General features: G+C 43.0%; 1 protein-coding gene across 6 annotated transcripts in view; it reads right to left on the bottom strand.

Annotated features, from left to right (window-relative positions):
- The window catches only part of FHOD3 (formin homology 2 domain containing 3), a 459,983-nt gene that overhangs the window by 94,281 nt on the left and 337,727 nt on the right, over positions 1-27,975 (bottom strand). For 2 of the 6 annotated variants that reach the window (XM_046025395.1, XM_046025390.1), the window contains 3 exons: positions 24,963-25,307; positions 19,292-19,399; positions 2,631-2,765 (listed from right to left, as the gene is read on the bottom strand). In XM_046025395.1, coding sequence (XP_045881351.1) covers positions 2,631-2,765; positions 19,292-19,399; positions 24,963-25,307 — 588 coding nt within the window. Of the gene's footprint in view, positions 1-2,630; positions 2,766-19,291; positions 19,400-24,962; positions 25,311-27,975 lie in introns of all 6 variants that reach the window. The other 4 variants (XM_046025389.1, XM_046025392.1, XM_046025393.1 and 1 more) reach the window with 4 other exon arrangements.

Genomic DNA, 27,975 nt, shown 5'->3' with positions numbered 1-27,975 from the left:
TTTGATTCTCTTTTCCTTCAAGATTCTCCTGGTTTCTTTGTGTGACAAGTTACTTTGGATTGCATTGAGAACATTTTAAATATTTTGAAAGGAGACTCCGGGTCTTACTTGAATTCTATGAAGAACCTTGTTTTGCTTCAGCAGACAATCAACTAGATTAGGTTCAGCCTTCAAGTTCTGACTGCCTTCTCACATTGGTTCCAATATTGGCTCAGTTTTCAAATATTTTTAATTTTCTCCAAATCAAGCCCCAGTGTGCACCCACCTAGTAGCCAGTCTGGGACCTGAGTGGTGCTCCACCCTATATCTTGCTCTCAAACTCTGTGGCATGCTGTTTAGGTTTTAAGTCACATGTGTACAACTGGAGACAAGCTGGGAGTGCTCTCTTGATTTCTCTACTCTTTGTGACTTTCCTATAATTTTCTGGCTTCCCTGGTTCCCCCTTCCTGCTCCTCTAGCCAGAAAGCTTGGGCTTTATTTTCTATGCTTTGCAGTAACTTCATCTGCACCCATTTGCAGTATGTGAAAAAAAATGGTAATTTTTTCCCATCACTGTGCTTCTGTAACAATATAGTTTCGAGGCTGGGGTAGGAAAGAAGGGCAAAATTATGAAAAACAAAAACAAAAACAAAAAAACAGGACATTTCTCCTGTCTCTCTTAGGACCTCTATTTCCTGCTCCTTGGTCCGGAAAGAGAGGCCTTCTCTCCGAGTTTCTCAGTTCACACTCAGTATGTGTTTCTGGGTTTTGGGGTACCTCTGAGGACACACCAGGTGACAGTGGAGGAAAACAAGGGTACACTCTCACTGGCTTGGAACTTTGCAGACTAGCCTCTGTGTCCAGTTCACATGCTCCCTTTCACGGTTCCGAATTTTCAGAGCTCCATGCGTTCTGTCCAGGATTTCTGGTTGCATTCAGTGATGCAGCAGAAGAGACGGGGAGGATGGATATTCCATCTTCCCCTGAACTGGCAGCCTGGTTTTTCCAACAAAATCCTTACATACGTAAACAAATCTCTGAATCTTCCACGTGTTTCAGTCAGATTCTCAGCTGCTACTTGGTGGCAAAATATGCAAATCTTTCAGAAAGTCCTGGCCAGGAAGGATTTCATCTGTTCCAGTGGTTTAACAAATTGGTCTTTTCAGACGTGACAACTTCCACAGTTATTTCATGAGAAATGGTGCACACAGGTGTGGCATTTCCACATATAATTTGGGAAAAGTCTCACAGCCCAGGGCACGCCATGCAATCACAGTGGAGGGATGATGTCGGTTTACTTCATGCAGGCCGTTAGCCCAGCCTTACAAAAGCCAGGATTAGCATTTCACCCAAGACTTGGGAGATTTGTTTCCATGTAATAGAGTTACAGTTAAGGCAACTTCATAATTCCGCTTATATTTTGACTATTTCTACAATTACACATACTATCTTGGGTTTTGAAAAAGCATTATTTTTTTAAAGATTTTTATTTATTTATTTATTTGATAGAGATTGAGAGAGAGAGAAAGAGAGAGAACACAAGCAAGGGGAGCTGCAGTCAGAGGGAGAGGGAGAAGCAGGCTCCCTGCCAAGCAAAGAGCCCAATGCGGGGCTCGATCCCAGGATTCTGGGATCATGACCTGAGCCAAAGGCAGTTGCTTAACCAACTGAGCCACCCAGACACCCCCGAAAAAACATTATTGAACCTGTAAATCTTCAATGACAATGTTTTATACTATTTGTGGGTTTAAATGGGAGTAACTGAAGGGAATACTGTTTGCCAAAGAAATTAAACTGAGGAAACAGGAAGTGAAGATGGGGTGAGAAATGAAAACAAGAAAGAACAGAAGGTCTAGGAGAGAGACTAGGTAGATGACAAAGAGAGAGATTAGGAGGAGGAGAGGAAGGAGGGGAAGGAAGAGTAGACGGAATGAAATGTGTAAGCAAGTGTCCACAGAGCACCACACGGCATGAAGCTCAAGGAAGAGAAGTGGAAGGAGGTTGACCAGGAGGCTTGGGAGAACAGGTGCACAGGCTGGAGCCGGAGGAGAAATGGGGTGATACTGGATTCAGTGGGGGCAGACGGGCTGGGACAGGAACACGGCCTTAGAGCTGGATGGAGACCAAAGAGATCAGTGGGATAATGGGCGGGGAGTAATCGGCAGAATGGCTTTCTCCTCCACAGGAGAAATTATTGTTCAAAAAAAATATACTGAAGATTGCTACACAGAGCGAAGAAGCAAACCAGGAAGGGGAAAAAGCAATTTCTTTGGGCATCCAATAGAACATGAATAAAACATGAGTAGCTTTAGGGGGAAATGATAAATCAAGTTAAGACAATTAGGCTCTCCGTCTTCAGGAAGGCCTGGATAAGACCGTTTTAGATAATGGAGGCCCCCAAAATACACAAGTTCCTAATTGTATTTGGCTGGTTTTCTGTGCTTCCTGCCATTTGGTTAGAGGGAAAAGGCTGTAACAAGCCAGAGCTAGCCCATTTCAGAAATGTCTTGCTGTTCCTTAAAAACAGAGACCCAATCTAAAGCAAACATATTACTACCTAACCCTTCAGACCGGTATTAATCATAGAGAACATGAAGGTATGTGCTTTAATTTTCAGTTTGTTAGTTACAAAATCTTGAGATTCCTCTTACTTGAATTTGTTCCTTTCTTCCCGTTCTATCCTCTGCAACCTTTCTTCTCTCTCCTGCCGCCGCCGCTCTCTCTCTGCTGCCAGTGACTCTTGGTGCTGCCTAAAGGATGATGTGAGAAGACCACTCAGTGATGACCTAAAGATAGAGTTAATGTTTTAGTGGCTTGACCTGTGATTAAAAGCACCCAAGTAGGAACCAACCAGACTTCAGTTAGAATTGAGGGTCTGGTCCACTGGTACCTAGGTATTGCTGGGGGAAATTTACTGAGTATTTCAGGATCTTCATCTGTAAATGGAGGGAATTAACCCACTTCATGTGCCGGAAGGACAAGAAGGTGGAAATGTATATAAAACACTAAGCACCATGCTTGGCATAGAAGCAGTCATCAATGGTGGGTATTGCTATTCCCCAAAATAATTCCAGTAATACACATAACATATAAATACAGGTTCATCCTCTCTCCATCCCCCCACTTTCTCTCTCTTTCCAGAGCGATACACACACATTTTAAACCTGTCTACGGAAAGACTTTATGGAACCAACATTCAATCTAAAACCGTTTTCTTACTCAGCCATCAATTTAAAAAAAATGAAATCTTGCCATTTGCAAAGACATAGATGGAACTAGAGGGTATTATGCTAAGCGAAATAAGTCAGAGAAAGACAACTATCATATGTTCTCAATCATATGTGGAATTTAAAAAATAAAATGGAGGATTATAAGGGAAAGGAGGGAAAAATAAGTCAAAATCAGAGAGGGAGAAAAACCATAAGAGACTCTTGACTATAGGAAGCAAACTGAGGGCTGCTAAAGGGGGGGAGGGAATGGGGTAACTGGGTGAGAGACATTAATTACATGATGTAATAAGTACTAGGTGTTATATACAACTGATCAATCACTGACGTCTACCTCTGAAACCAATAATACAGTATATGTTCATTGAATTGAAATAAAATAAAAATTATCTATCTTCAGGAAAAAAACTTTTCTATTTTACATAATACTAAAAATATATTTTAGTGTACACCAGATTCTCAATATATGCCCTCAAAATAAATAACTGCGTCATCTGAAAACAGGTGTTGGGAAAACAGATGAAGAAAAAAAGACACAGCAATGGTCCAATGGTCTGAAATCTGATTGGAATTAAGGAAATTTCATTCTATGTCAAGAAGCATCCAAGAACATACAGCATGTTCAAAGGACTTGACTCTTGGTGATACCGCACAATCTGGACTGTCCACCGAAGATGGCCTTATGGGGACAGCCAGCTGCGGGAGGCTTCAGAGGGATCACAGAGGTGAGGATCCCAGGAAATATTAAGTCAGGAGAATGGGTGGGAAAAGGGAAAATTATGTAATTACATGAAAAATAAGGAAGGGAGACTGTCGGGAAGAGGAGTCTGTTGGACCTCTGGATAACGTCAAAACAAATCTGTATAAACAATGAGGCCTTAATCTATTGAAAAAAATTCCAAAAGTAAGATACAACTATTTCTGAAATATTGGTTGAGTGAAATCCTACTTCAGTTCAGTGAAAATATGCCGCCTGGTGGAGAACACAAGGGTCCTTAGCACAGGAGAAAGATATGACTCTGATATTACTTGTATTCTGCCATAAGTCCCACAGCCATTCTCCCTACAGAAGGGGAGCGACCTCTGGCTCTCTTTTAGAGGTGGCAGATGTAGAGGGAAGAAACGGCCATTCCTGATAGCTCCAGGAAGGGAGTCACCACACCCTATACTCTAGGCCCACTAGGGAGCTGGACATCAGCCCTGGACATTCAGGCATGTATAGAATTGGATTTCTCCTTCACATAAATGAAGTCCAGACTATCTTGCTTCAGTTGCTATTGTTTATTCTTCTGTTACATGCCACTAAATCTAAGCCAAGAGTGACCAGGTTTACTATACCTCTCACACAGGGATTGACAGAAATTTGTTATGGACATGATGGATTTTTGGACTTGAATTAATAAGTTTAACATAACAAAGGAACATATACACCCAATGCCCCAAGTTAGAGAAGACACATTCATCTCAAATACACAGAGACTGTCCACACACTGACCACCGATCCTGCCACAAAGCTCATAAAGAAATGCCAAAAACTGGTTTCATACGGGCTACCTTCTTAACCACAATGCAACTGAATTGAACAGAAGAATATAAAATTTAAAAATTTTAAATTTGTAAAAATTTAAATTGTAAACACTTCTAAGTAACTTGGGCCAAAGAAGAAACACACAGAAAATCAGAAAATATTCAAAGGCTACTATAATGAAAAAGCTATATATCAAGATTTAGAGGATGCTTCTATAGTAGTACTTAGAAGGAGATTTATTGCCTGCCGTGTTTGTATTAGAAAAGAAGTTAACTCAATAATCTGAAAAGCAACAGTAGAATAAATTCAAAGAAGGCAAAAGAAAGGAAATAAAGGGGGGCGCCTGGGTGGCTCAGTGGGTTAAAGCCTCTGCCTTTGGCTCAGGTCATGATCCCAGCGTCCTGGGATCGAGCCCCGCATCGGGCTCTCTGCTCAGCAGGGAGCCTGCTTCCTCCTCTCTCGCTGCCTGCCTTTCTGCCTACTTGTGACCTCTGTCTATCAAATAAATAAATAAAATCTTTAAAAAAAACAATAAAAAAAGAAAGGAAATAAAGGTATGAACAAAGATGAATGAAATAGAGAAATCAAGATACAGAGGAAATCAAAAAATCAGGGGCGCCTGGGTGCTCAGTGGGTTAAGCCTCTGTCTCCAGCTCAGGTGATAATCCCAGGGTCCTGGGATTGAACCCCACGTTGGGCTCTCTGCTCAGCGTGGGCGCTGGTTCCTCCTCTTTCTCTGCCTGCCTCTCTGCCTACTTGTGATCTCTCTGTCAGATAAATAAATAAAATCTTAAAAAAAAGTCTTGTAAAAAAATCAAAGCTGATTTATAATATTTTACATAATAATAAATACATTCCGTCAAAATTGTTCAAGAAAAAAGCTACAAATAAACAATATTCAAGAATGGCACCTAGATACAACTATGAATATTACAGGAGACAAAAATAATTGTGAGAAAATGAGAAATTTTTATGACAGTATGTTTGGAAACTTTGATGAAATGGATGATTTTCTAAAAATTACTTACTAAATCTGACTGAGGAAGAAATATTTAAGAAGGCCCTGTTAACCTTAACAAATTGAACCAATTAGTTACAGATATATCCATACACACCAAAGTGAAACAAAAAACCCCACAAGTCTCAGACTTTTTAAAGTATTTTCTATAAGGTAATCAGAGAAGAGCTCTTTTTACTCATACACAGTTTCAGAGAATATAAAGAAAAAGCACCCAGCTCATATTATGTGATTAGTAGTACTCTGACACAAAACCCAAACAAGAACAGTATGAAGATAGAAACTTATATACTGACTGCAAATATAAACACCGCTGCAAAGTCTGAAATAAAATGTTTTGCTTGTCCAATGAATGCAAGGATGTTTAAGATGTAAATATCAATGACTGTAATTTACCAAATTAATAGATACAGGAGAAAAACCATGACTATCTCTATAGATGTAGAAAAAGCTTTAAATGCAATACTCATTTGTTATTAAAAAAAAAAACTTCAGAAAGCTTAGGATCGGAGAGCACTGTCTTAACCTGACAATGGGTATTTAACAAAATTTTTTTAAAACTATGGTAAACATTCCTCAATCCTGGAACATTAAGCACATCTTAATGTTAGAATTGTTCAATCAGTGGGGAAGTGATGGACTATTTAACAATTGGACTATCAGCCACATAAAACAAAATATCATTAGGCCTTCCACATACCAAATACAAAACAATTTCTAGGAGTTTAAGTGGAAAATGTAAAAAGCAAAACTTTGCAATGTTTGATCTCAAGAAAGAACTTTAATACCAGAAACCAAAAAGGGCAATCAAACAGGAAAAACTTGATACATTTATATATATTAACATTTGAAATTTGTACACATTTAAAGAGTATTTAAGGGGTGCCTGGGTGGCTCAGTGGGTTAAAGCCTCTGCCTTCAGCTCAGGTCATAATCTCAGGATCCTGGGATCGAATCCCGCATCAGGCTCTCTGCTCAGTGGAGAGCTCGCTTCCTCCTCTCTCTCTGCCTGCCTCTCTGCCTACTTGTGATCTCTCTGTCAAATGAATAAATAAAATCTTTAAAAATAATAATAAAAAAATAAAGAGTATTTAAGAATAAAGAAAAGCCACCACCTAGGAGGAGCTACTTGTAACACATAAACCACAAAGGATTAGTATACATACAACAAAAAGAACCACTCCACATCAGAAAAAAAGAAACTACTCAGTGAAAAAATGAACAGAAAATAATGGACATTTTGTGCCAGAGCGTTGGTGGTATAGTGGTTAGCATAACTGCCTTCCAAAAAATAATGGACACTTTGCTGAATAAGAAAATTAATGACCAATAAATATACAAATGATGCTCATCTCATCTTCACTAGATATGAGGGGAAAAGAATGCAAGTTAAACCCATAGTGATATATTGTTTCAGATGTCTAAGATTGTAGGTTGACAAAAAATAAGAAAGTAATTGAAAGAATATGACTAGCAAGCTATATTTCTGTGAAATTTAAATACATGCACAGCAAAATCATACATGTACAGAATATATACATACACATGTACAGAATATACATATTCTGTACATGTGTATATATATATACACACACACATACATGTGCAGAAACAATAAAACCAATTTCAGGTGGTCATCACCAGCAGAAGAAAAAAAAAATCAAAGGGACAAGGGCTTCAATTTTATATATAATATTCTTTATAGCTCTAGAACTTTGTCATTATTGAAAATCTTCTGTAAGCCTGGAATATATTTTTTGAAATCATTCTTTTGGTCTTTAAAAATAGAAGTCCTTCTTTTAATATCAAATATCTTTGAAGCCCTAAGCTAGCTGAACATTAAAAGTTAAGTCTAGTTCCAGAATTTTATTTATTTATTTTTAAAGATTTTATTTATTTACTTGAGAGAGAAACCAAGAGAGAGAACACAAGCGAGGGAGAGGGAGAAGCAGGTTCCCTGCCAAGCAGGGACTCCGATGTGGGACACGTCCCAGGACCTGGGATCACAACCTGAGCCAAAGGCAGATGCTTAACCACCTGAGCCACCCAGATGCCCCTAATTCCAGAATTTTAAAACAAAAAGTGAGGTACTCTACAGAGAATTGTTTTAGGGACTGTTTTCCCCCTACATAGGGCATTTGTATCCAGCCCAGCTTCCCAGCCTGCCCTGTGTGGCTATTTGTTAAACCCCAGCAGCTTTATCTTCTGAGTTCTCTTTTCAGAGGCAAGACATAGGAGCAAACTTGGTGGTCTGGGCTCTTGGGTGAAGAGCGAGATAAGGACCCTGCCAGTCCCCTTTATACTTCTGACTTTAGTTTGTGCTTCTGAATGTTTCTGCTTATTTCAGGGAAAAATTGATACATAAGTTACTAATGGGCCGTTAGTGACTATGCTAATAAAGTCACAGTGAAGCTTCTCTGTAGCTACTGTAACATAATTTCCTTATGTCAGCTGTATTAGAGCCTGTATAAAATTAAAGTAGCATTAGAACTTGAGAAAGTTAAGGACGGTCCAGTTTAGCCAAATGGATAGGCCAGTCCTTCCTGCAGACTGTGCTCATGCCCACTTGGACCTTATAAGGAACATTTTCATAGTGACTCTCTGGTCGGCGCACAGCAATCGCACTGTCAGGCAGCATTAATGATACATGAAGTCTCCTTCCTTAATAATTTCCATTTGGAAAGAACTGAAACGTGAGCTGTTAACTCAAAGCAATGCAGAATGGTTCCTCTTTTCTGGAAATGAAACAAAATGCCTTGAACAACTCAAGATCCATTCTCTTGAGAACCCTCGCACAGATCCCTGTAGCAGGAAGGGAGAATAAAAAGACACACCCAGGGTCAGGGGTGGGAGGTTGGGGGAACAGGTGGTGGGTGATGGGGAGGGCACGTTTTGCATGGAGCACTGGGTGTTGTGCAAAAAGAATGAATACTGTTACGCTGAAAAAATTAATAAAAGGGGGAAAAAAAAAAAAGACACACCCACCCCAGCCCTCACCATGAACTTTTCTTTTTCTTTTCTTTCTTTCTTTCTTTTTTTTTTTTTTAATTTGACAGACAGAGATCACAAGTAGGCAGAGAGGCAGGCAGAGAGAGAGGGAGGAAGCAGGTTCCCTGCTGAGCAGAGACCCTGATGCAGGGTTCAATCCCAGGACCCTGGAATCATGACCTGAGCCGAAGGCAGAGGCTTTAACCCACGGAGCCACCCCGGTGCCCCTACCATGAGCTTTTCTTTCCTAGATGCATATAAGCCACTTTGGTCATACTGAAAACAAAAGTCTAGAAACATAAAATTAATAAATTAAATTTATGTAGGTCTCCTGGATAAGCCCAACATGTAAGAACATACACCTGGTCTTGTAAATCCTATTTCTGGAAATGGGCTCAACCTATAATATCAATGTGGGAATGCATTCGGACCATACAAGGAGGACTATCCCAACTCATTCCCTAAAAAACAAAAACAGACAAAAACCCCCAACACCCAAATACCAGAATTCAAGCTAGTATGGTAAGTTCTTCTCCATATAAAGGCATCTTTGACAGATTTTTATCTTTCATATTAAGTTTTCCAGGAAAAATACCTACAGTGATTGGAAGTTGCTGTGATGTTTAACCTTGGCCGGTGTGAGGGCCAGCTATGGCGAAAAGGAATGAGCGCAAGGCTTACAGAAAACCTGAGCATGGCCAATCATTGAGCACCTGTGAGCCTAGTTCACTTGTTTGTAAAATGGTGGTAATACTACTTGCCACTCATGAAGCACTGTCAGGTTAACATGAGTGTGGGTAGGAATTTGCTCAGAGCAGCACCTGGGACGTAACAGGTACATGCCCCCATCTCATTTTATGTGGGGAGCCTAAAATCTCTAAACGTGGGGGAGAAGTCAAGTTGCCGTCGCCAACGCTAGATCTGGAATAGGACCTTGGCAATTCCAGGTTGAGAGGCAAGAGCGGGCTCAGGGTTTGATCTGAGCCTTCCCGCCTTGGCTTCCAGCTGGGTGAGTCACCAGGATGGCGCACCACCCCGGAATGCAGCTGGAAAGCTGAAGTCATGTAAGTTACACCCGAGGCAACTGCAACCGAGCGAAGCCACCTAAGAATGCAGGTGGAGAGGAGCCAGAGAGAGGTTTTGCAACCGAGCGGATGATATACTCTGAGGGAGAGGAATTGCAATATTTAATCTTGGCCATACCGGGCCCTGGGGGCTGCCCCAGAAACCCATCTGGTTAAAGCCTCCCTCGCCAGTATGTCTGAAACAGGAATTCCATTTCACTGAAATGGGGTTGGTAATAGGAGTTACCATTTATGGAGACAATACTCTGTGGCAATGCTTTTATGTGAAATGGTTCTTTTAACCTGATGACCTCTTGCACGAAGTTCCGTTATTCTCTCCTTTATAGATGAGGAAACGGGGGCCAGAGTCATCCCATTTTGGATATAGCAGAGCTGGGCATTTAAACAAGCCCGTTACACCAGACCCCCAGTGTTGACTGATGTCTTAGAGAAAGTTCAAGAGCAAGGAAGACGTTTCATCTCATTTTATGAGGCCAGTGGTACTCCAGTGTACAACAATTTTGGAAGACAGCTCGGCAATTTCTTAAAAAACTAAACCAGCTCCTACCATAGGACTTGGCCATTTCATTTCTAGGTATTTAACCAAGAGAAATGAAAGCACATTTCTATACCAAGACTTGCAAACAAATGCTCATAGCCAAAATTTGGAAACAATTCCAATGTCCATCAACAGGTAAACAGATAAACTGTGGTATATTTATACAGTGGAGTACTAGACAGCAATAAAAAGGAATGAAGTATTTAAACGTACAACACAATGAATGGATTTACAAAATGGTTATGTTAATTGAAAGAAGTCAACCCCTCCCTAAGAGTCCAGACAGTGTGATTACATTTATATAAATGTCTAAAAAATGTAAACTAATCTATAATGACAGAAAGCAGACCCGTGGTTGCTTGGGATGGGGGGGCAGCAGCCATAATCACAGAAGGGCATGAGAAGATGTCTGGGCTGACGGATATTGCATTATCCCAATTATGATAATGATTTCACCGGCATATACATATGTCAAAACTTCTACTCAGCTTTTTTAGATCAATTATACTGTACAAGCTATTTAAAGACACACACTCCTTTTGGTAAGTTGGAGTTAAGTCTTATTTGTAAGAGAAACAGATCTTCAACATTTTTTATTAAAAAATTATCTCTGGTGATAATAGTAACAGAAGTTGAACTAAGCTCACAAATTATCTGATATTTGACATGATCACTTAATTCACAAGTAGATAATTTAACATGAAGATACAGAGATCAAAGAATAGTAATAAAATGGCAATTCGACAATGCATAACAGTGAGGTTGTCCTCATAGCCTGGCTATGAAATTGGGGGTCACCCGATCTGAGGATCACAGGAGAAGAGGTAATTCTCGGTCCTGCCGAGCTCTAGAAGGCATCTGCTTGCCCTGAAATGAGGAAATGTTAATCTTCTTTCACACTTCTGGGCTACAACTCAGCTCTCAAAATGAAATGAGCAAGCTCCAGAGGCAGCGCCACGAAACAGGCAACTTTTCTTCATCATCACTGCTACAATACCGGAGACCTCAGCCATCAAAGACGGGGACACAGGTTTAAGGCTTCTTTTTGCTTTTCCCAGCTCTGTGGGTGTAGCTCTTCCACCCGCATTCTCTGAGGAGTGATAGATATTTGCATTTCCTTGTGAGAGATCTCACCTGTCTCTAAGTGTTACGCACACTGTTCTCACTTCCAACAGAATTACCATACGTACCCTTTAAGGTTGCTATGCTTACCTTGTATATAAACAAGGATGAGAGAATTATGTAGTCAAAAAAAATCTATTCTAATCCCACTTTCCAAAGGAAGAAAAGAGGATTCTGTGAGGTTAAACCTGTTCACCTGTTGATTTGACAAAGAGGTATGGGGCAGGGCAGCGAACAGGGGGCTGGGGAATCTCATGTGGGAGACATAGAAATGGCGGCTGCCCACCAGTGAATCAGCAGCAGTCGTCCTACGGGAGAAGGCAAGGCGCAGGAGATCAGCCCAGAGTGCTTTTAGCCTTGCACAAAGAAAAACCATCTCTATAAGTCATGTGAACATGGATCCTGTAGAGCATAGTCCTATCTTCATGATTTTCCCCAAATCTTATAATAAAATGGCCAGTCTAGTGAAATTACCCATCTTGATCCCATGGGTTTGTAGGACCCAAATCCACTACCACAGATCACCGTAGATTTGTGAACCCCATTTTGGAAACAAAGGGATAAACCCATGATGAGTCAAAGGACCGAGAGCTGAAATACAGGTACGTGAACCCACAGAGATGTTACAGTTCATTCTGTCTGAGGAAGTCAGAGGACTTTTATGGGACAGATGTCATCTCCATGGCTCTTGGAGGCTGAGGAGGAATCCAGTGAATGAATAAAGGAGAGGTGAGTCAAAGAACAGAGCATATTTGAAGGAAGGGGCCTCAGGAGAGCCTGGTATGCTCATGGTGACATCTCCACGGGGTTCAAGTATAGGGAGGGTGGGGGTCATGATGGCTGAGGAAGCTGGAAGGTACATGCGGGACCCAAATGGGAGCGATCCTGTCGGTGATGGTAATTGGGCTGAGCCTCACTGATAGGCAGTGGGGATCATTCAAGGTTTCTAAGCAGGAAAAGTCACCTACTCAGATCTACATTTTGGAAGGACATTTACTTCTCAATAGCTAGTCCAGGCATGACAGAGATCTGGAACTAAATCTCTCATAGGAGGAATGGTGAGAAGTTGGCTCTAAAACACATGTGGGAGAAGAGTCCCTCGAGTCTGCTGAGGATTCAGAGTCCTGCAACACAGAGAGCTGACGGTCCCCCAACACCTGGCGCCGCCACATGAAGCTGCCATCAGGGAGCCAGACCCACCGCCAACTCCTGTGGACAACGGACCCGTGCTTCTCCCTCCGGCACTTCAGCTCTAACACACACAGTTAAAGAGCACCCCGCTGAGCCTTACAGGAACTCAGAGAGACAAGACTAGGATCAGGAATTAGCGGCAGGCAAGAAGGAAGTCTACGTGGTAAAAGGAGAACACGACTGTCTGAAAGGTGGGGACTCAGTCCACATTGGTGCCTGTTATTTCCTATTGGCAGTTATGGACCAGGAGCCATTAATTGGGATCACATAGTAAGGCTATGCCTTTTATCCTATTTTATATGCTATTCAGGATTTTCTCAGTAACTTTTGAGGTTTATGTATTTTTTTTTAATCTACTTTTACGGGGGAGCCACCTGGGTGGCTCAGTAGCTTACATGTCTGCCCTAGGCTCAGGTCATGATCCCAGGATCCTGGAATCGAGCCCCGCATCGGGCTCCCTGCTCAGTGGGGAGTCTGCTTCTCCCTCTGCCTCTGATGCTCCCCCTGCTTGTGCTCGCTCTCTCAAATAAATAAATAAATAAAATATTAAAAAAAAAAACCTATGTTGGCTAATTTAAATTAAAAAAAAAAAACCAACTTTAAATCTCCACTAGACAGTGGGGGTCTTGACTCCACTAACACAATTTTTAACAAAGTACTGTATAGATCATGTGATGGAACATAACCAGCAAGTATTAGAGATCGAGAAAACCACACGGATCATATATTTGAAGAAAGCGGTGGTTTGAAGACCAAACAAATAAAACCTCAAGGCACATGTAGGTACGAGTGAAGGCAAGAGATTATAGAAGCCAAAGTTGACCAGAACAAGAGGACACGAACACGCAGATCCATGCAGAACAGAGAGCCCATGTGGAGAAGACAGAGTAACAGCAAGTTACAGTCAGAGCAAGAGTCAAAAGGCCTTCCAGGCAGCTAATAAATGAATAGAAGAGCCTGAAAATAAGCAGGAAATGCATGGAAACGGACATCCTCATTCTGGTGAAGAAGTTACCACACTAGTGGTGGAGACAGGTATTGAAGGGGGTCCTACAAGGGGGAGCTTGACTTGGGAGAAGTCACTGCTCAACACAGCAGGCTCCCATTCTCCTAGTCCTCGCTGCTCAGTCTCAGGCTCCCCAGATACCCCTCATTCTCTGTTTCATATATTAATCACCATCAAACACCGCACAATAGCAGATGACAAAAATAACAGGACTGTTTCAAGGTATCCCATGATGCAATCCCCTCTGAAGACGACTGACTAACTGGTAAAGACAAGAACTGGGAGGAGGGAGAGCGCCCGACAGCCTCAGAGAAGACAGGAGATGGGAGACGCACCGAAGGGAACAGTCTGAACACAGACCCGGGCATGAATCTGTGTTCCTATCAGTGTATGACGAACTGGTAGGGAAATGATGGATTATTCAATAAATAGTACACAAACAAGCAAAAATATTTAAGGTGGGTCTCTGCCTCATGCTATATGCCAAAATAACTTCCAGATAGATAAAATATTTCAGTGTGAAAGTTGTAGCTTGAAATTCTGGAAGCAAGCACAGGAGAAAAGGCTTGCTTCATGAGAAACACAAAACAAGAAGACAAAAAAAAAGATTAATACATTTAACTCATAAAATTTAAATTTTTCTGTATGGCAAAACCACCAGAAATGAAGTAAAAGAACAGTGACTGAGGAAAATAATGGCTGCTCTTATCAGAGTCTATAAATAACCTCCACACTTGGGTAAGAGCTCAATGACCATGAACCAAACATTCCCAGAAAAGGAAGTAATTAAAGGCTATGGATATATGAAACATGCTCAATCATGTTCATGGTAAGACAAGGGCAAATTTAAATTTTACTGACATATAATTCTTCATTGCCAGGTGAGCAATGGTTGAGAAGCTGAATGATCCTTTCGCAGGGGCATCGGCAAACAAGCTCTCTCGCACTATGGTTGACAAGCAAAATGTCTTCATGAAGAGAAATTTGGCAAAATTTAAAAGGCATCAACAACTGACTTAGTAAATCTGTTTCTAGGACCTGATCCTATGGATAACCACACATACACCACATGACACAGAGGTACGAATTATACTGCACTGGTCACTGGTCACAGCAAGACACTGGGGCCCATCAGTATGGAATTGGATACATGAAGAGAAAAAAAGCAGGATGCGGCCATTAAAAAGAATGCAACAACTTTAAGTACTGTGGGAGGGAAAGACCAAGGTATATTTTTTTAAATGAAAAAGCAGAATGAAGAATAATTTATACAGTGTATTACTATTGTGTAACCTTTTAAATGCTGTATGTTGTACATGCAAAGCCCACATAAAAATAAAATTTAAAGTTGCATCCTTTACTCATCCCTTATTATGCATTATTACTCCCAATGGAGCTGCCATTACTTATACGTGGGTTTACTGTCATCCAGGAAGTAGGAAAAACTCTGCTGGGACAACTATATGGGGCAGACATTTCCCAAATTTTTAACGCTCTTGATAAGAATCTATCGAACAGGCAGGTGACTGTCCTTTCCAGTAACCAATGTTTCTGTTGTAAGTGGAAGAGAGAACACAATCATTGCTTAAGGCACATACTGACCCTCCAGGTTTCAGCTCGATAAGTGTACAAAGTTCCCCCCTGACCGCCTGAAATCTGGGCCTGGGGTTCTCCCAGTGTGCTCCCATGGAGCACTCAGTGTGTGCCCCTGCTAACACCCCCTTTCATGGTATAAGCCAGGCCTTGTTATCAGCGTATTCCCCAGGCCCAGCACCAAGACTGACGGACTCAGAGTACTTTCAACCCCGGGCACTGGACTTCTGACCCCAGCTCAGTCACGCAGTAACTGAGGTCACCGCACGAAACAAGCGCCTGGCCGCCATTTCTGAAAAGGCCCACAAGATGGAGATGTCACTGCAGGGATGGAAAGAGTGCCGTCTGCTCCGTCTGCTCTTCCCAACTTCCCAGGCACATTTGCTGTGGTGTAATTATTGTTTGCTTGTTTGTCTCATTTGAATACTCAACATGAATGGTTCAAATATTCTTCTAATTTTTTTCTTATAAAAATATTTGGAACATTTCCATTCAGAAAGCACATTTTCTAAAAACTGAAGCATTTAGAAAGTCTGCTTTTGGTAAACAGTTGCTTCTTATATCCCCGAGGGCATTTGCAAATAGATCTGGTTTTCTTATTTTCTTTTGTTTTGGCACAACTCAACTTCCGATTTCATGAAAATTAATGCTAACGCTGTTTCTGAAAGAGAGCCCTATAAATGAGGCTATCATAGGAAATCCGGAGATGCCTTCCTTTTAATACCCTTGCCTTGACTTGATTCTGTATATTGTTTCTTCAGTTCTTCCTTTCTAGGTCAACTTATCATTCCAAGTTTGATTAATGTCCAATATACTAATACGCTTGGGAAAAATGTGGAAAACTCTAAGCTCACAATGATGCCTGGTGATATCTAGGCCTGTTGTAAGTGGCCCGACCTGCCTGAAGAGGTGTTTTAGTTGACTTGATTCTCCTAGGACTTCAGGGAAAGGAAACTTATTTCCAAATCCAGGGAATAGAATTCTAGATCTTTCCAGTACTGCACAGCACCCTGACAAGCTGTTTACTCATCAGGAGTGTGTTAACAGAAGACGTGGTTTTTCACTGCAAAAATGCAACTCTTGTTCGTAATGCTTTAACATCTTTCCTAAGTTTTTCATCTTGGTTTCAATAATTACGTGTATATAAAACATCTCAATAGCATTACAAATTCTACTGAAGCATATACCTCCGTAAAAACAATCATATACCTTAATAGGGCAAGAAATAATCATAAACCTGAAAGCAGATTATGAGTGCCATCCAAAGAATCCAGTAGTCAAAAACGAAAAAGAAAAAAATCAAGCTGCATTAAATTATATATTATGATATGTACAACTGACGTCGTACATTTGGGTGATGGTAAGCAAGCATGAGTTGGAGTTGGGGTCCTCCTTACTTTTACAGTCACCAATATAAGCCAGTAAGGCAAGAGTAAACATGGCAGCACAGCCAGGCCTGGGGACCTGCTGGTCTTGATAACGGAACAGCACATCTGATGTTTCAAATGATTCATCACGTGGTTTTTCAAAGCCATAGAAAGTGATAGTCGGGAAAAATCATGCAAATGTAAAGGAAGTAATAAATCCTTTGCAGTGTTACTTGCTAGTGGATGCGGCAAAGGTGCAGGTAAAGAACTCGCTATGGCAGAGACCGTTGTAGGAGAGAACAGACCACTTAGGAGAGGAAATGTCCCATTACTGGTTTCTCTGGTCACCAGGTATCAGCAGGCTGCCTGGAGGGATTTCATGCCACTACCTTCTTCAAGCCAAGGACCACTGGGTCCACCATCCTGGAGCCCCCCAACATCTCCCTGGGTGTCATACAGACTCCTCGTGCCTTGCATGCCCCAGGTTAAACATCTCCACCTTCGATTTGCTTTTCTTCCAGTACCTTCTGTTTCAGTTGCTAGTTTCTAACACCCTCATGTTCGAGCAAACCTGACCCCTCATTCATTCTACTAGCCCTGCTCCCACCCTCCTCCAGGTCTGCCCAAACCCATAGCTCCTCTCAAGTCCCGTGGCCACTGCCCTTCCTGGCCATGGTCAATTCTCTTGGACTCAGACACAGCTTCTGGCAGCCTCTGTCCCTGTGGCCTCAACCCACTGGGTCCATTTATGGATGTGTTAGAGTACCTCACCAATGCTTCCAAACTCTAACAGCGTGCTCGCTTCGGCAGCACATATACCAAACTCTAACAGCTCCGGAGGTCTCAGGAGGAAGACTAGGCTCCTCCCCAGACACTCCGGGGTCCAGCCCCACCTTCCTCTTTTAATCCTCATCCCACCCCACCTGGGCTCCAGGAGACTCTCAGCCAGATGGAGAAGGAGACACAGGCAGGGTCTTTCCAGAGGACTCTCCAGCTCTAACCTGGAACTGGGCTTCCAGGGGATGGGAAGGAGGCAGAGGCTGGAGCTTCTTCTTTAAGACCTGGAGGAAATTTCCCACAAAGCCCAGGGCTTTGGAAACCTGCAAACTTCCCATCCTTATAACTTGTCAACTTCAGGGACCTCCACACTGCTCCCACAACCAATAAGGGGGTAATTCACCTGATTCTTCACCTAGTGTTTCCTGCCATCTCTGCCATAGCCAGGCCCCAGGTACTATGGGGGACACAGCAATGAATGGGACCTGGTTCTTCTTCCCAAGTTGCTGTCCACCTAGCATGTGTAAGATTTGAGATGTAATATCAGTAAGATTCTAATATTCCTGACTTTGGCCTTCAATCTCACATCTCTTAAGATAAGGATCCTCTTCATTGGTGACCTCTCTGGTCACCAGAAGTTATCTCAGCTGATCCGAAGAAGAGGTACCCTAGGGTGTAGAACAGGGTCTTCAAGGTAATCAACTTGTTGTCTTATTGTCAAGACCTAACTAAGCCCAAATATGCCCAGCCCAGGGCCATGCTGGGCTGTGGAACCTGAGATTTTGACAACAAGGTGCTTAGGTGCCACCTTGGAAATTAATGTGATGGGTGGTGAGATAAAGCCTACTGGACAGCCCCCTCTTCCTGGGACTGTAAGGTCTTGTCTGCTCTCCATCCCAACCAAAGCTCTAATCACCAGCCACGCTCAACAAAGCGTACTTCAGAATACAAAGAAGACGATCAGAGTATGGAATACAGGTCGAGTTTGTTTTAATTCATGATTTGAGGCAAACTCTGAATTGCTCCTGTCTAGATTTCTGATCATGAGACACTGGATGTTCTATCTTATGACATACTGTCACTTCCCACTGACCCATATAGTGGGGTTCACACAGCGCTTTCATGGGTACCTTTTCATTGGCTCATCAAAACCACCCTCTAAGGGAAGAGTTGGCAAAAGTGGCATTTCACCCTCAGGAATTAAATAACTTCCCAGTGAGTATGTTGTAACCCTAGCCAGTCTTCTCTAACTCAGCACTCTTACCATATAAGGGTAACTGTTTTTAATTGTTCTAAAATTACAGGTCTTACCTTTTCCTTGTAAACACATCCTTGTGCAATCACTCACTTCCAGAAGTAATAATTAGTTAATTTCTAGTGGTCTAATACTCTTGCCAAGTTACATTCCTTCCATGGACCCGTGCAATTCTTTTCTCTTCTGGTAGGTCGGGGATTAATTACATTAAGGCATTGACCTTAATGGGCCTACTGCCTCCTGATTTCTATGGAATTAATCATTCCAAGGTAAAAACTGATGTTGATAGGACAAAATGCAGACCTTACACAACACCTAGAATGGTTTTTCACAGGTCAATCAAAGCATTCACATGTACGTACTTGGGAACAAATTTTTATACTTTCTATGGGAAGTTTGTAGGGAGATGAGACAATAGTAACAAATATCACCTCTAATAAAATATTTACTTGGTAGATAGTGTGAAAGGGAAGATATTCCTGCGTCTGGACTACATTACGTAAAGGAAAACACCTCAGATTATGCTTTTTATTTACACTTTTCCTTTAGTTCCTCTTAAACCGATTTCCTTCACTGGAGGACAGTGACACGATCAGCATGCTTCTCACAAAACCTACCTTTCCGGCCTGGCCTCCGGTGGGTTTGAGAGAGATGATGTGGGGGTGGCAGGCACAGCAGATCCAGAAGGTCTTGAGTGATAAGAGGTGTTGCCAAGGCTGTTGTATCTAAACAGTGCAGAAGTTTAAGGTGGGGAGGAGTGTGGAAGGACAGAGAAATGAGTACAAGTCAGTAAATGAATAACATTTAGCAAATGATCTTAATTTTTTTACAAGAAAAAGATGCTTAGAAATGCTAATCCTGTTAGTGGTTATTCTAACTTAAAGAGACTTACTAACTGCTTTGTTTTGATTACTTCTCATTTAGAGAGGTTTCCCAAAGGCCAACATTGAGGCAGCAGGATATATGTCAAAGGGTTTAAATAAAATCTTCATATTTCCTTGTGAAGTGTATGTTAATATTTTTTGCTAACAAAGAATCCAAATTATTTTCATTTGAAAATATGAAGATTCTTCATGCTTCTCATGGTGGTATAACTAGCGTTAAATCCATTAAAGATCTGTAGAAAATACCACATGATGAGCTAAACAAACATCGTAGTAAAAATTCTGCCTTAGGTATTTCCCAATCAATGCCCTTCATTAAATGTCATCTTGTCACGTGTTCGATGACCAAGGAGAAAATGTCCTCAGACCTTCAGGACTGACCTGCTGACCAGAGGTACATGTATTCACGTTTTCAGTCAATTTTTTTTTTTTTTTTGAACCAAGAGTACAGCCACCGGGTTTAAATGAGCCTTTATCATTTCCCAGTCATCTGTGACAAGTTTTGGGATTTGCAAAATTCTAGAATTTTCCTTCTGTTTTTTAGAATAGCTGTCCTTTTTAGCAGTTTGCATTTAGCTATTATCCCTCAGTGTGTTCCCAGAAAACATATCATAACCTGAAGCCCCTGTGGTGGGGGAGGAGGGGTTGGGGTGCAGGCACTCATGAGTAGTTACAAATAATGAGATTCAATGAGCTCTGCCTCTCAATTTGCTCAGCCACAAGGCAGGGCTGACTCCTTTACCTAAACTGGTTGGGGACACTGTATTTGGGTGTATGGGACCCCCTGGGTCACTATAAGTGTACAAAGATACAAAGACCTTCCTATACCCAGTGAAACCAGTCCAAGCTCCTATCAACAGAAATTAGCATAAATCATTCTGGGAAGCAACTTAACTTCAAATGTGGATATCTTTTCACATAATTAAGCCAACATTTGGGAAGCTAACATAATTATGGTTAATTGCATACAGAAAATGTCACGCATGGTGATAGTCACTGGAACATTATTAAGATCATGGTAGAAAATGTAGAAATTACCCAAATAGGTAACGACGCAAGAATGGCGAAAATGTGTGATCTGTTATTTATCGATGGAATATTATGCAACCATTAAAAACGACTACCAATTCTGTACGTGATAGTATGAGAAATGGTTATATGCATGCTCAAGTCAAACATCAGAAAATATTATTTATACCAAGTTAGATTACAACTGTATAAAAATATTCTCCAAATCAAAAGCTATGTATAGAAAAAAATTAAAAATAGGCCATCTATTTTAAAAAGTGGAATATAGACATATATTTTCCATTTGCCTTCAGAAATTACATTGTTTTAATGGGAAGCAAAATATTTATATTACCCCAAATCTGTCCTGTGCTGCTAAGTCTGGTGGGCTTAGCCACCACTGTTCATGTGTATTTGGGATCACATGTCAGGCCTGTGCTTAGGACTGAGACTTGACACCAGGCAGATGAAGACTCAGCTCATGCCATCTTACCCCACCGTCCTCCTCAGTGAACACATCACCTTCATAGGACTTGGCTTCTGGGCATTCCTTTTCTTTTCTCTTGAAAAACCCAACCCGCTATGTGTCTAACAGGTTAACTGCTTCTCCATGTGAGGGTTGGTTTGACTTTTCGAGAGTCTCCCAAAACACAGGGCACAGAGAAGGCAAAAGGCAAAGGATGAGAAGAGTATACAAAGAAAGGAGGCAGCAAAGGAAGGAGAAGAAAGCTCAGGAGCAAAGAAGAGGCAGAGAGCACTGTGATGTGGGCAGGGAAGGTGGCCGCAGTCAGGAGCTCTGAGACCTCAGGCTGCAGCCCTGCATCCCCCAGCTGCCTGGGCACTCAGCCTGTTACTCTACGCAAGCATCTAAAACAATCCCCTTCCCACCAAAAGGGGACATCTTGGAGAGTGTTTTAACAGGATTACTTTCCTAAAATGGAGTTTAAGTGACCTGATGGAAATAAAAACAAGCATAATGCATATTCCCCCTGCTTTGGTTTTTCTAATGGCTGAGCAATTAAAATTGGAATACCTCCCAGTCTGTTCAGTATTGCTTCTCAATTTCAGCCCAACAAACTGGGTCATACAACTCACTCAGTTCACTGTGGTTTTCTCCTCTGGCCCTTTATGTGGACTACCTGGTTGGTATCTACTAGAACCGCTCAGTGGCAGTCCATCACTGGGCTGTACAGACTCCATGAAAACCACAGTGAGTGAACGTCAGAAAATTAATAGGTACAAACAATATTTACACAGCATTCAGATTCCTGTCGGAGAAAAGATTAAAAATTATAAAAATTTATCAGTTAAATATAAGGCAATCCTTATGCACAAACATGAAGCTGTTTTTCTTAATTTATGTGTACACTCATTCCAGCGATGTATGTGTTTCTAATACTCCCATCCCCCAGGACTATAAGCAGAGGCAACGACCAAGTGGGAGGGACCTGGGCCCAGGAAAGCCCCATCAGAGCCTGTGAGACCGTCACCAGGAAGCCCAGAGTCACCCTCATGGACTAACAACGCCCTACTGGGGAAGACGAGGTTGCCAAGTTATTTTTATTCCAGTCAAATGTACATTTCTTAACTTGCACAGAGATACTGTTCTTGGAGGACCTAAGAGCCATGTTGGAGATGCTCCAGAAAAATCAAGTGAGAGGTCCAGCAAGCCCACCGTTTGAGACCTAGAAGAGACTGCTAGAGAGGCTGTAGTGTAAAGGTGCTCAAAGTGGAGCTCACGCACTCCGGCAGGCATACCACGCCACCCTGGAAACAAGAGGAAGGGAGCTCAGAGCCACGCGTTCTGTATCTGCTCTTTTCCTAAAATGGGTCCACCTGTGGCTACTCCTAGGGTCTCCAAGTTCTCCTCTCCTGCCTCCCCTTCACAACTGCCTTCTGCTTTTAGGGCAAAAAGCAACACCCTCCCCCATTCCAAATCAGCGTGGGGCAGTGTTTTGAGCGGCAAAACCTCCAGGATACCAGGCGAAGGCATAGTGTGGGAAAGCCTCCCCCTTGAGGGAAACCCTTAAGAAATACTGAGGAAGGAGAAGGCCCTAGTTTATTCAGGAGCAACCTCAGAGCCAGGCCTCACATACCACCTCCATCTACCTGCCCACCTACCTGGGAATTGCGCTGAAATGACATGAAAGTAATAAAACAAGCATAATGTTTTTTTTTTTTTTTTCAAAATAGCTGAACAATTATCCAAATAACTCACAGTCTGTCCATTTTTGCTTCTCAATTCTAGAAGTGAGATGGTTGTCACAGGGACATGCATGTGTCTGAATTGAAACGTGAAGTCAGACTTTTTCTGACAGAAACTCAGCCTCATTCATCTGAGGACAGGCTTTGCCAATGAGGCATATGCCAGTGTTTCCCAGAATTTAATCATTTAAATTGGAAACCCCAAGGTTTTGACAAAAAGGAATTTAAAGCACATAGACAATAGACAAATTATATCTTTTACAACGGTTTAAACTCCTAACAAAAAACTACAGGCAGGCTATTTAAAACTTTGAGAGAAGTACGCGGTGCCTGGATGGCTCAGTTGTTGAATCTCTGACTCTCGGTTTCCGCTCCGATCATGATCCCATGGGTCATGGGATCAAGCCCCGAGTAGGGCCCGCACTCAGAGAGGAGTCTGCTTGGGATTCTCGCCCTCTGCCCCTCCCCACCATGTGTGCTGCTCTCTTTCTGTCTCTAAATAAATAAACCTTTAATTAAAAAAAAGAAACCTTGAGGGTTTCTTAGGTTGTATGCAAGCAGAAAGGTTGATAGGTCACACTTCTAAATTAATCGTATTTATTAGATGGCATATCCAACACCTATTGCAAGTGGACCTATTTGTGGTGTGAAAGAGCTGTTCTTCAGGTCTGGGTCCCACAAGCCTTCATTCAAAACAAGGCATAACTTCTTGCTTGGGCCCCACATCAAGGGTCCCCCAAACGCAGGCTCGGGCAAAAGCACTTTGTTGACAAGGACTTTCCTCGAGAACCCCTGGTGGGGAGGGGTCAAGGTTCAGGCCTGGTGTTTGGAGCTGCTGCGCAGATGAGCCCAAGAAGGAGAGAGAGAGACTGCCTAAAGGAGAGACCTGTACAAGGTACAAGTTAGGACCAAAACCTGGTGTAGGGTGCTTGGGGTAGAAACCACTCCCCATTCCCCTGGCTGCCCCTGCCTTAGTTTCCTCATTGTAAATAAGGGCTGGTAACAGAAACTACCACTCAGCATTAATTCTTTAAGATGCTAATTTCATGGAAAGTATAAGGCCTGGCTCATAATAAATAGATAAGTATTATCAATGATTATCACTCAAAGAGAGAAGCCATCGGTATCATCAATCATTGATTTTGGACAATTGATTATTCAAAATATTCAAACCCTCTGTCCCCCTTTCCCATCCTGCAGGGAACTCCTAAGCCCGACAATTGTGAAGGGCAGGCACACGGGCACGTGACGAGCAGCTGCCAGAATGTTCTTGTGCAGTTCTGACTTGCACACCTCCCTCCCTCTGCTCCTCTCTCCAATTTTAACAAGAATTATCAGAGCGCACATACTTAATAAAGTAATTGCATCAATGCCTGTGAAGGGATTCAAACCACAATTTCTTGCCATCTCATGGGGAGATCTTTGAAAGAAACACACATACATTAGAATCAAACCAGAAAGCTCTGGAAAAGGGAGAGAAAATAAAGACACCCACCTATTAGAAGAGAAAGACCAGAAGTTGTAAGGTTCAGACGCAGAATGCGTGCTCAAATGGGGGAATCAGAGGGACTATTAAAAGAAGGAAAATCCCACTCAAAACACCGTATGGAGGGGTGCCTGGGTGGCTCAGTGGGTTAAAGCCTCTGCCTTCGGCTCGGGTCATGATCCCAAGGTCTTGAGATCAAGCCCCACATCGGGCTCTCTGCTCAACGGGGAGCCTGCTTCCTCCTCTCTCTCCCTGCCTGCCTCTCTGACTAGTTGCAATCTCTGCTATCAAATAAAAAAAAAAAACAAAACACCGTATGTAAAGAGGGCAGAACATTTCGTGCTATGCTCCGCAGGTCAAACAAGAGCCACACAGGTAGGGGCAAAATGTATCGATTTTGTCAGACCATGCATTTTTTTTTTTTTTAGACCATGTATATTTTTAAAAACCTGATGCTTAAAAATCCATTTTTAGTAATTGTGTAATAGAAGAGCTCTTTGATTCAAATGAATGACAATTTTCTTCTGCTCTTGCCTGAACCCTGGTAGTTAGTTAGTGGTTAGGGAGTTAGTTGACACCAGCTGCCCTCTGGTTGGACTGGAAGCCACACAAACACAGCTGAAGGCAAGCGGGAAGGTGCAGTCAACATACTCTGTGGCCCTCCCAGGGTGAAGCTCACACAGGCCTCCAGGAGGCGGGATCTACCTGCTTTCCTTCTGCGCCTCGGCCTCCTTCTCCTTGGCGGACAAGGGCGAATCCTCAAAGTCATAGGAGAAGAGGTGGAACGGGCTGTGGGGCACATAGGGCAGCTTTTCTACCGTCGGTGATGCCTTCAGTGGACCAGGTGCCGTAGACAAGGTCCGGGAGGCAGAGGCAGGGGTCAGGGGTGGTGACAGGAGGGTAGACCCAGAGGACACACTGCGCGAGGGACTCCCCACTGCAGGGCTGGCCGGAAGCTGCTTTCCCTGCAAGGTGGCCCTTGAGAGGGCTGAGCTCTCTGGTGCAGCATCCTCGCCGGCGGGGCTCTGCTCCGAGGCAGGTCTGGCCTCTCTGCTGACCCGGCAGGGAGGAAGGAAGCGGGGGGAAGGAAAGGGAAGCAAAGGTTAGGAGAGCGAACAAGACACAGGAACCCCACTACCATTACGGCCACTTCAGTCCAGAATCCAGCTGTGTCTTGAGCTGCAGCATGGAAGCCCACCACCAGAAGCTTTTTGCCCTACAATCTCAGTGCCCTGGGCCTGGCAATCTGGGGGGCAAGACTTGCCCGATGAACGCAAGGACCCACCCCTGCAAACCAGTCTGGCCTCCGGGCCTTCAGAGGCTTGTGTGTGGGGATTTCATGGAGTCCCTAAAGCTCCTCTTCAGTAGTTCCCCAGTCTCCCCAGGTTCTCCCCACTGACTGTACTGGCATGTGAATTTCCACGATTTGAACTTCATTTCTCTTAGTCCAATTGAAGTTTGGTCGTCCTCCTAAAAAGCCCAGCCTGGAGGAAGAAATATCCGCCAAGCCTCATCCTTTAGGCTCCTGCTTTCAGGTGTTTCCTCAAAAGCATGCACAGAAAAGAACAAAGGAGAAGAGATGCCAGCAAGGAATGCCAACAGCCAGAAAAGAGGGACTGGTGCACTCAAGTCAAATTTTGCCCACCTCACACTTTCCCCACAGCCCACCTCTATGACTAAGCCCTAGACATCTGGACTCCTGGAGGCCGCCCAGTTCTGCCACAGTCGTAAAACTTTTCCATCTTCACAGAACTGCATTTGGACCACTGAGATCTTTGGAGGTACACAGAGAATCTGTTAAACTGCATTTTTCAAGACTATGGTCATTCTCCCGGAGAACCTGACTCCCAGCCATGCCTATTCAGGAATGGAACGTAACCCGTTTTCTTTTCTACCTCAAATTCAGAGGTCCCTGTGTGTAGAAGGGCGGGGACATAGCCATTCCCCTGGCTGGATGAGGGGGTGGGAAGGTGGGTGGATGGCAGGAGACCTCACCACAGTGCTCAGCGAAGGCCCAGTACACACAGCATGCACACACAAAACAGCAGCCAGCAGGCAGAACACGCAGGGCGAGACACTAACCCAACAGAAGTAAGCAGCATCTTTCTCGCCACTTGGAGGTCTGATTGGATTATGCCAAGAAATAAATACATCCAGGTCAATGTTAATGAGTGCCTTAGCCACTGTGGAGATCCAGCCCCGGTGTTTACCATTTCCACTTTATTTCCTAAAGCTGGAAAGCCTAACTCTAGTTTGATCAAGGATGCCTCCAGGATCAGGTCATATAGAAAAAAAGACCTTAGAGCAATAAACCACCATTTACCTGTGGAAGTTACAACCCCATGTAAAGAGAGCACAAGGTCAAGAGGGATGCTTTGAAGGTTGCCCTCTCTAGCCAGACTCTTCCATCTGGTCCGAGGGGCTGTACCATGAGAGTAGCTGAGGGCGGATGGGTTTGGGTGGGTGGGACAGACCACGCACATAAGCTCATACAGAGTCAGACCAGTGGATTCACTGAGGGTCTACAGGATCTCCTGTGGCTGGTTTGCAACCTACGGTGGGACTATTAACCAAACTTTCTTTCTCCCCAGAGCACCCTTGGGTATCATTACCCCCAGGCATGGCAGCTCCCCATAGGTGAGGGGCTCTGGCTAATGACGACCCTTCTCTCCCCACGTCCTGACACGGGTGGCTCACTCTTTATGACCAGGTCATTCTTTTCCTCTCTCCACACCTGCACCCTGCTGGCTTCTCCCCAGCCATTTCCAAAGCAGGGAAACAAATCACTAGTTTGTCCGATCAGAGAGGATCCCATGGTTCTTGGGAATGGAGGCATCTCAGCGTATCAAACGGACCCGTTTTTTTGTGCACTGGTGGCTTGGAGAAAGAAGCTGAGCAGCAAGAAATTCCATTGATTTTGAAGTTTGCAAGAAAGAGGTTTCACCCTAACTTATCCAAGATCTCTTTGATTTTGCTCATTTGTGGAAAAAACAGTAAAACTGTCCATTTGCAGTGGTAATCAGTTAAATGTAAAAAAATTTTTCAACTTTAGAATTATTTTCGAATGTTAGAAAATGAAATTACCGATGATCACTTTTTCTCTCTTATAAACACATCATTTTGGGAAAACCTATAAAATTAAAAATATCTGCAGGATGCCTGTATCTGTTAATGTTGCCTGAAGGCAGAAAGAAGGCATCCTTGGAAGGTATGAGCAGAGGACAGTAAACTCCTTCAAAAGTCTGTAGAATCAGGGTACTTATTCTCAGAGTGAAAACAGATCATGGGAAATTCTTCTGGGCTTCATGGGGTGAAAAGCAGTCCTGTCCACTTGGAGAAAAAACAAACCTGCTTCAATAACACAGTAGTTACCCACACTCTTTAGCCACTATTATATTGGTAGAATCTACAGGAGGAAGGGGACGCATGGAATTATCCTTCCTACACTGCTGAAAGGGTTAGTAACGTTCTCCGAGCAGACGTGAACCTCCTTCCTGTTGGAGTCCATCTAAGCAAAGCACTAATGAGGGAGGGAAGAGCAGGGAGAAAACCAGCTACGTGATTTGTGATTTTTCTGCAAAGCAAGGTCAAGGAGGGAAAGTGCAGCTCTCTAACAAACAGGTGCTCAGTTATTTCCACACACCTAGGCACTCTGTGGCTCTGTGTTCAGGGTGAGGATTGGCAGTGGGAGCCGGTGAGGAAGGGAGATTTCTGAAAG

This window comes from Meles meles, chromosome 12 (genome assembly GCF_922984935.1).
Source record: "Meles meles chromosome 12, mMelMel3.1 paternal haplotype, whole genome shotgun sequence".
Lineage (NCBI taxonomy): Eukaryota > Metazoa > Chordata > Mammalia > Carnivora > Mustelidae > Meles > Meles meles.
This window is presented reverse-complemented; position numbering and strand designations above follow the sequence as displayed.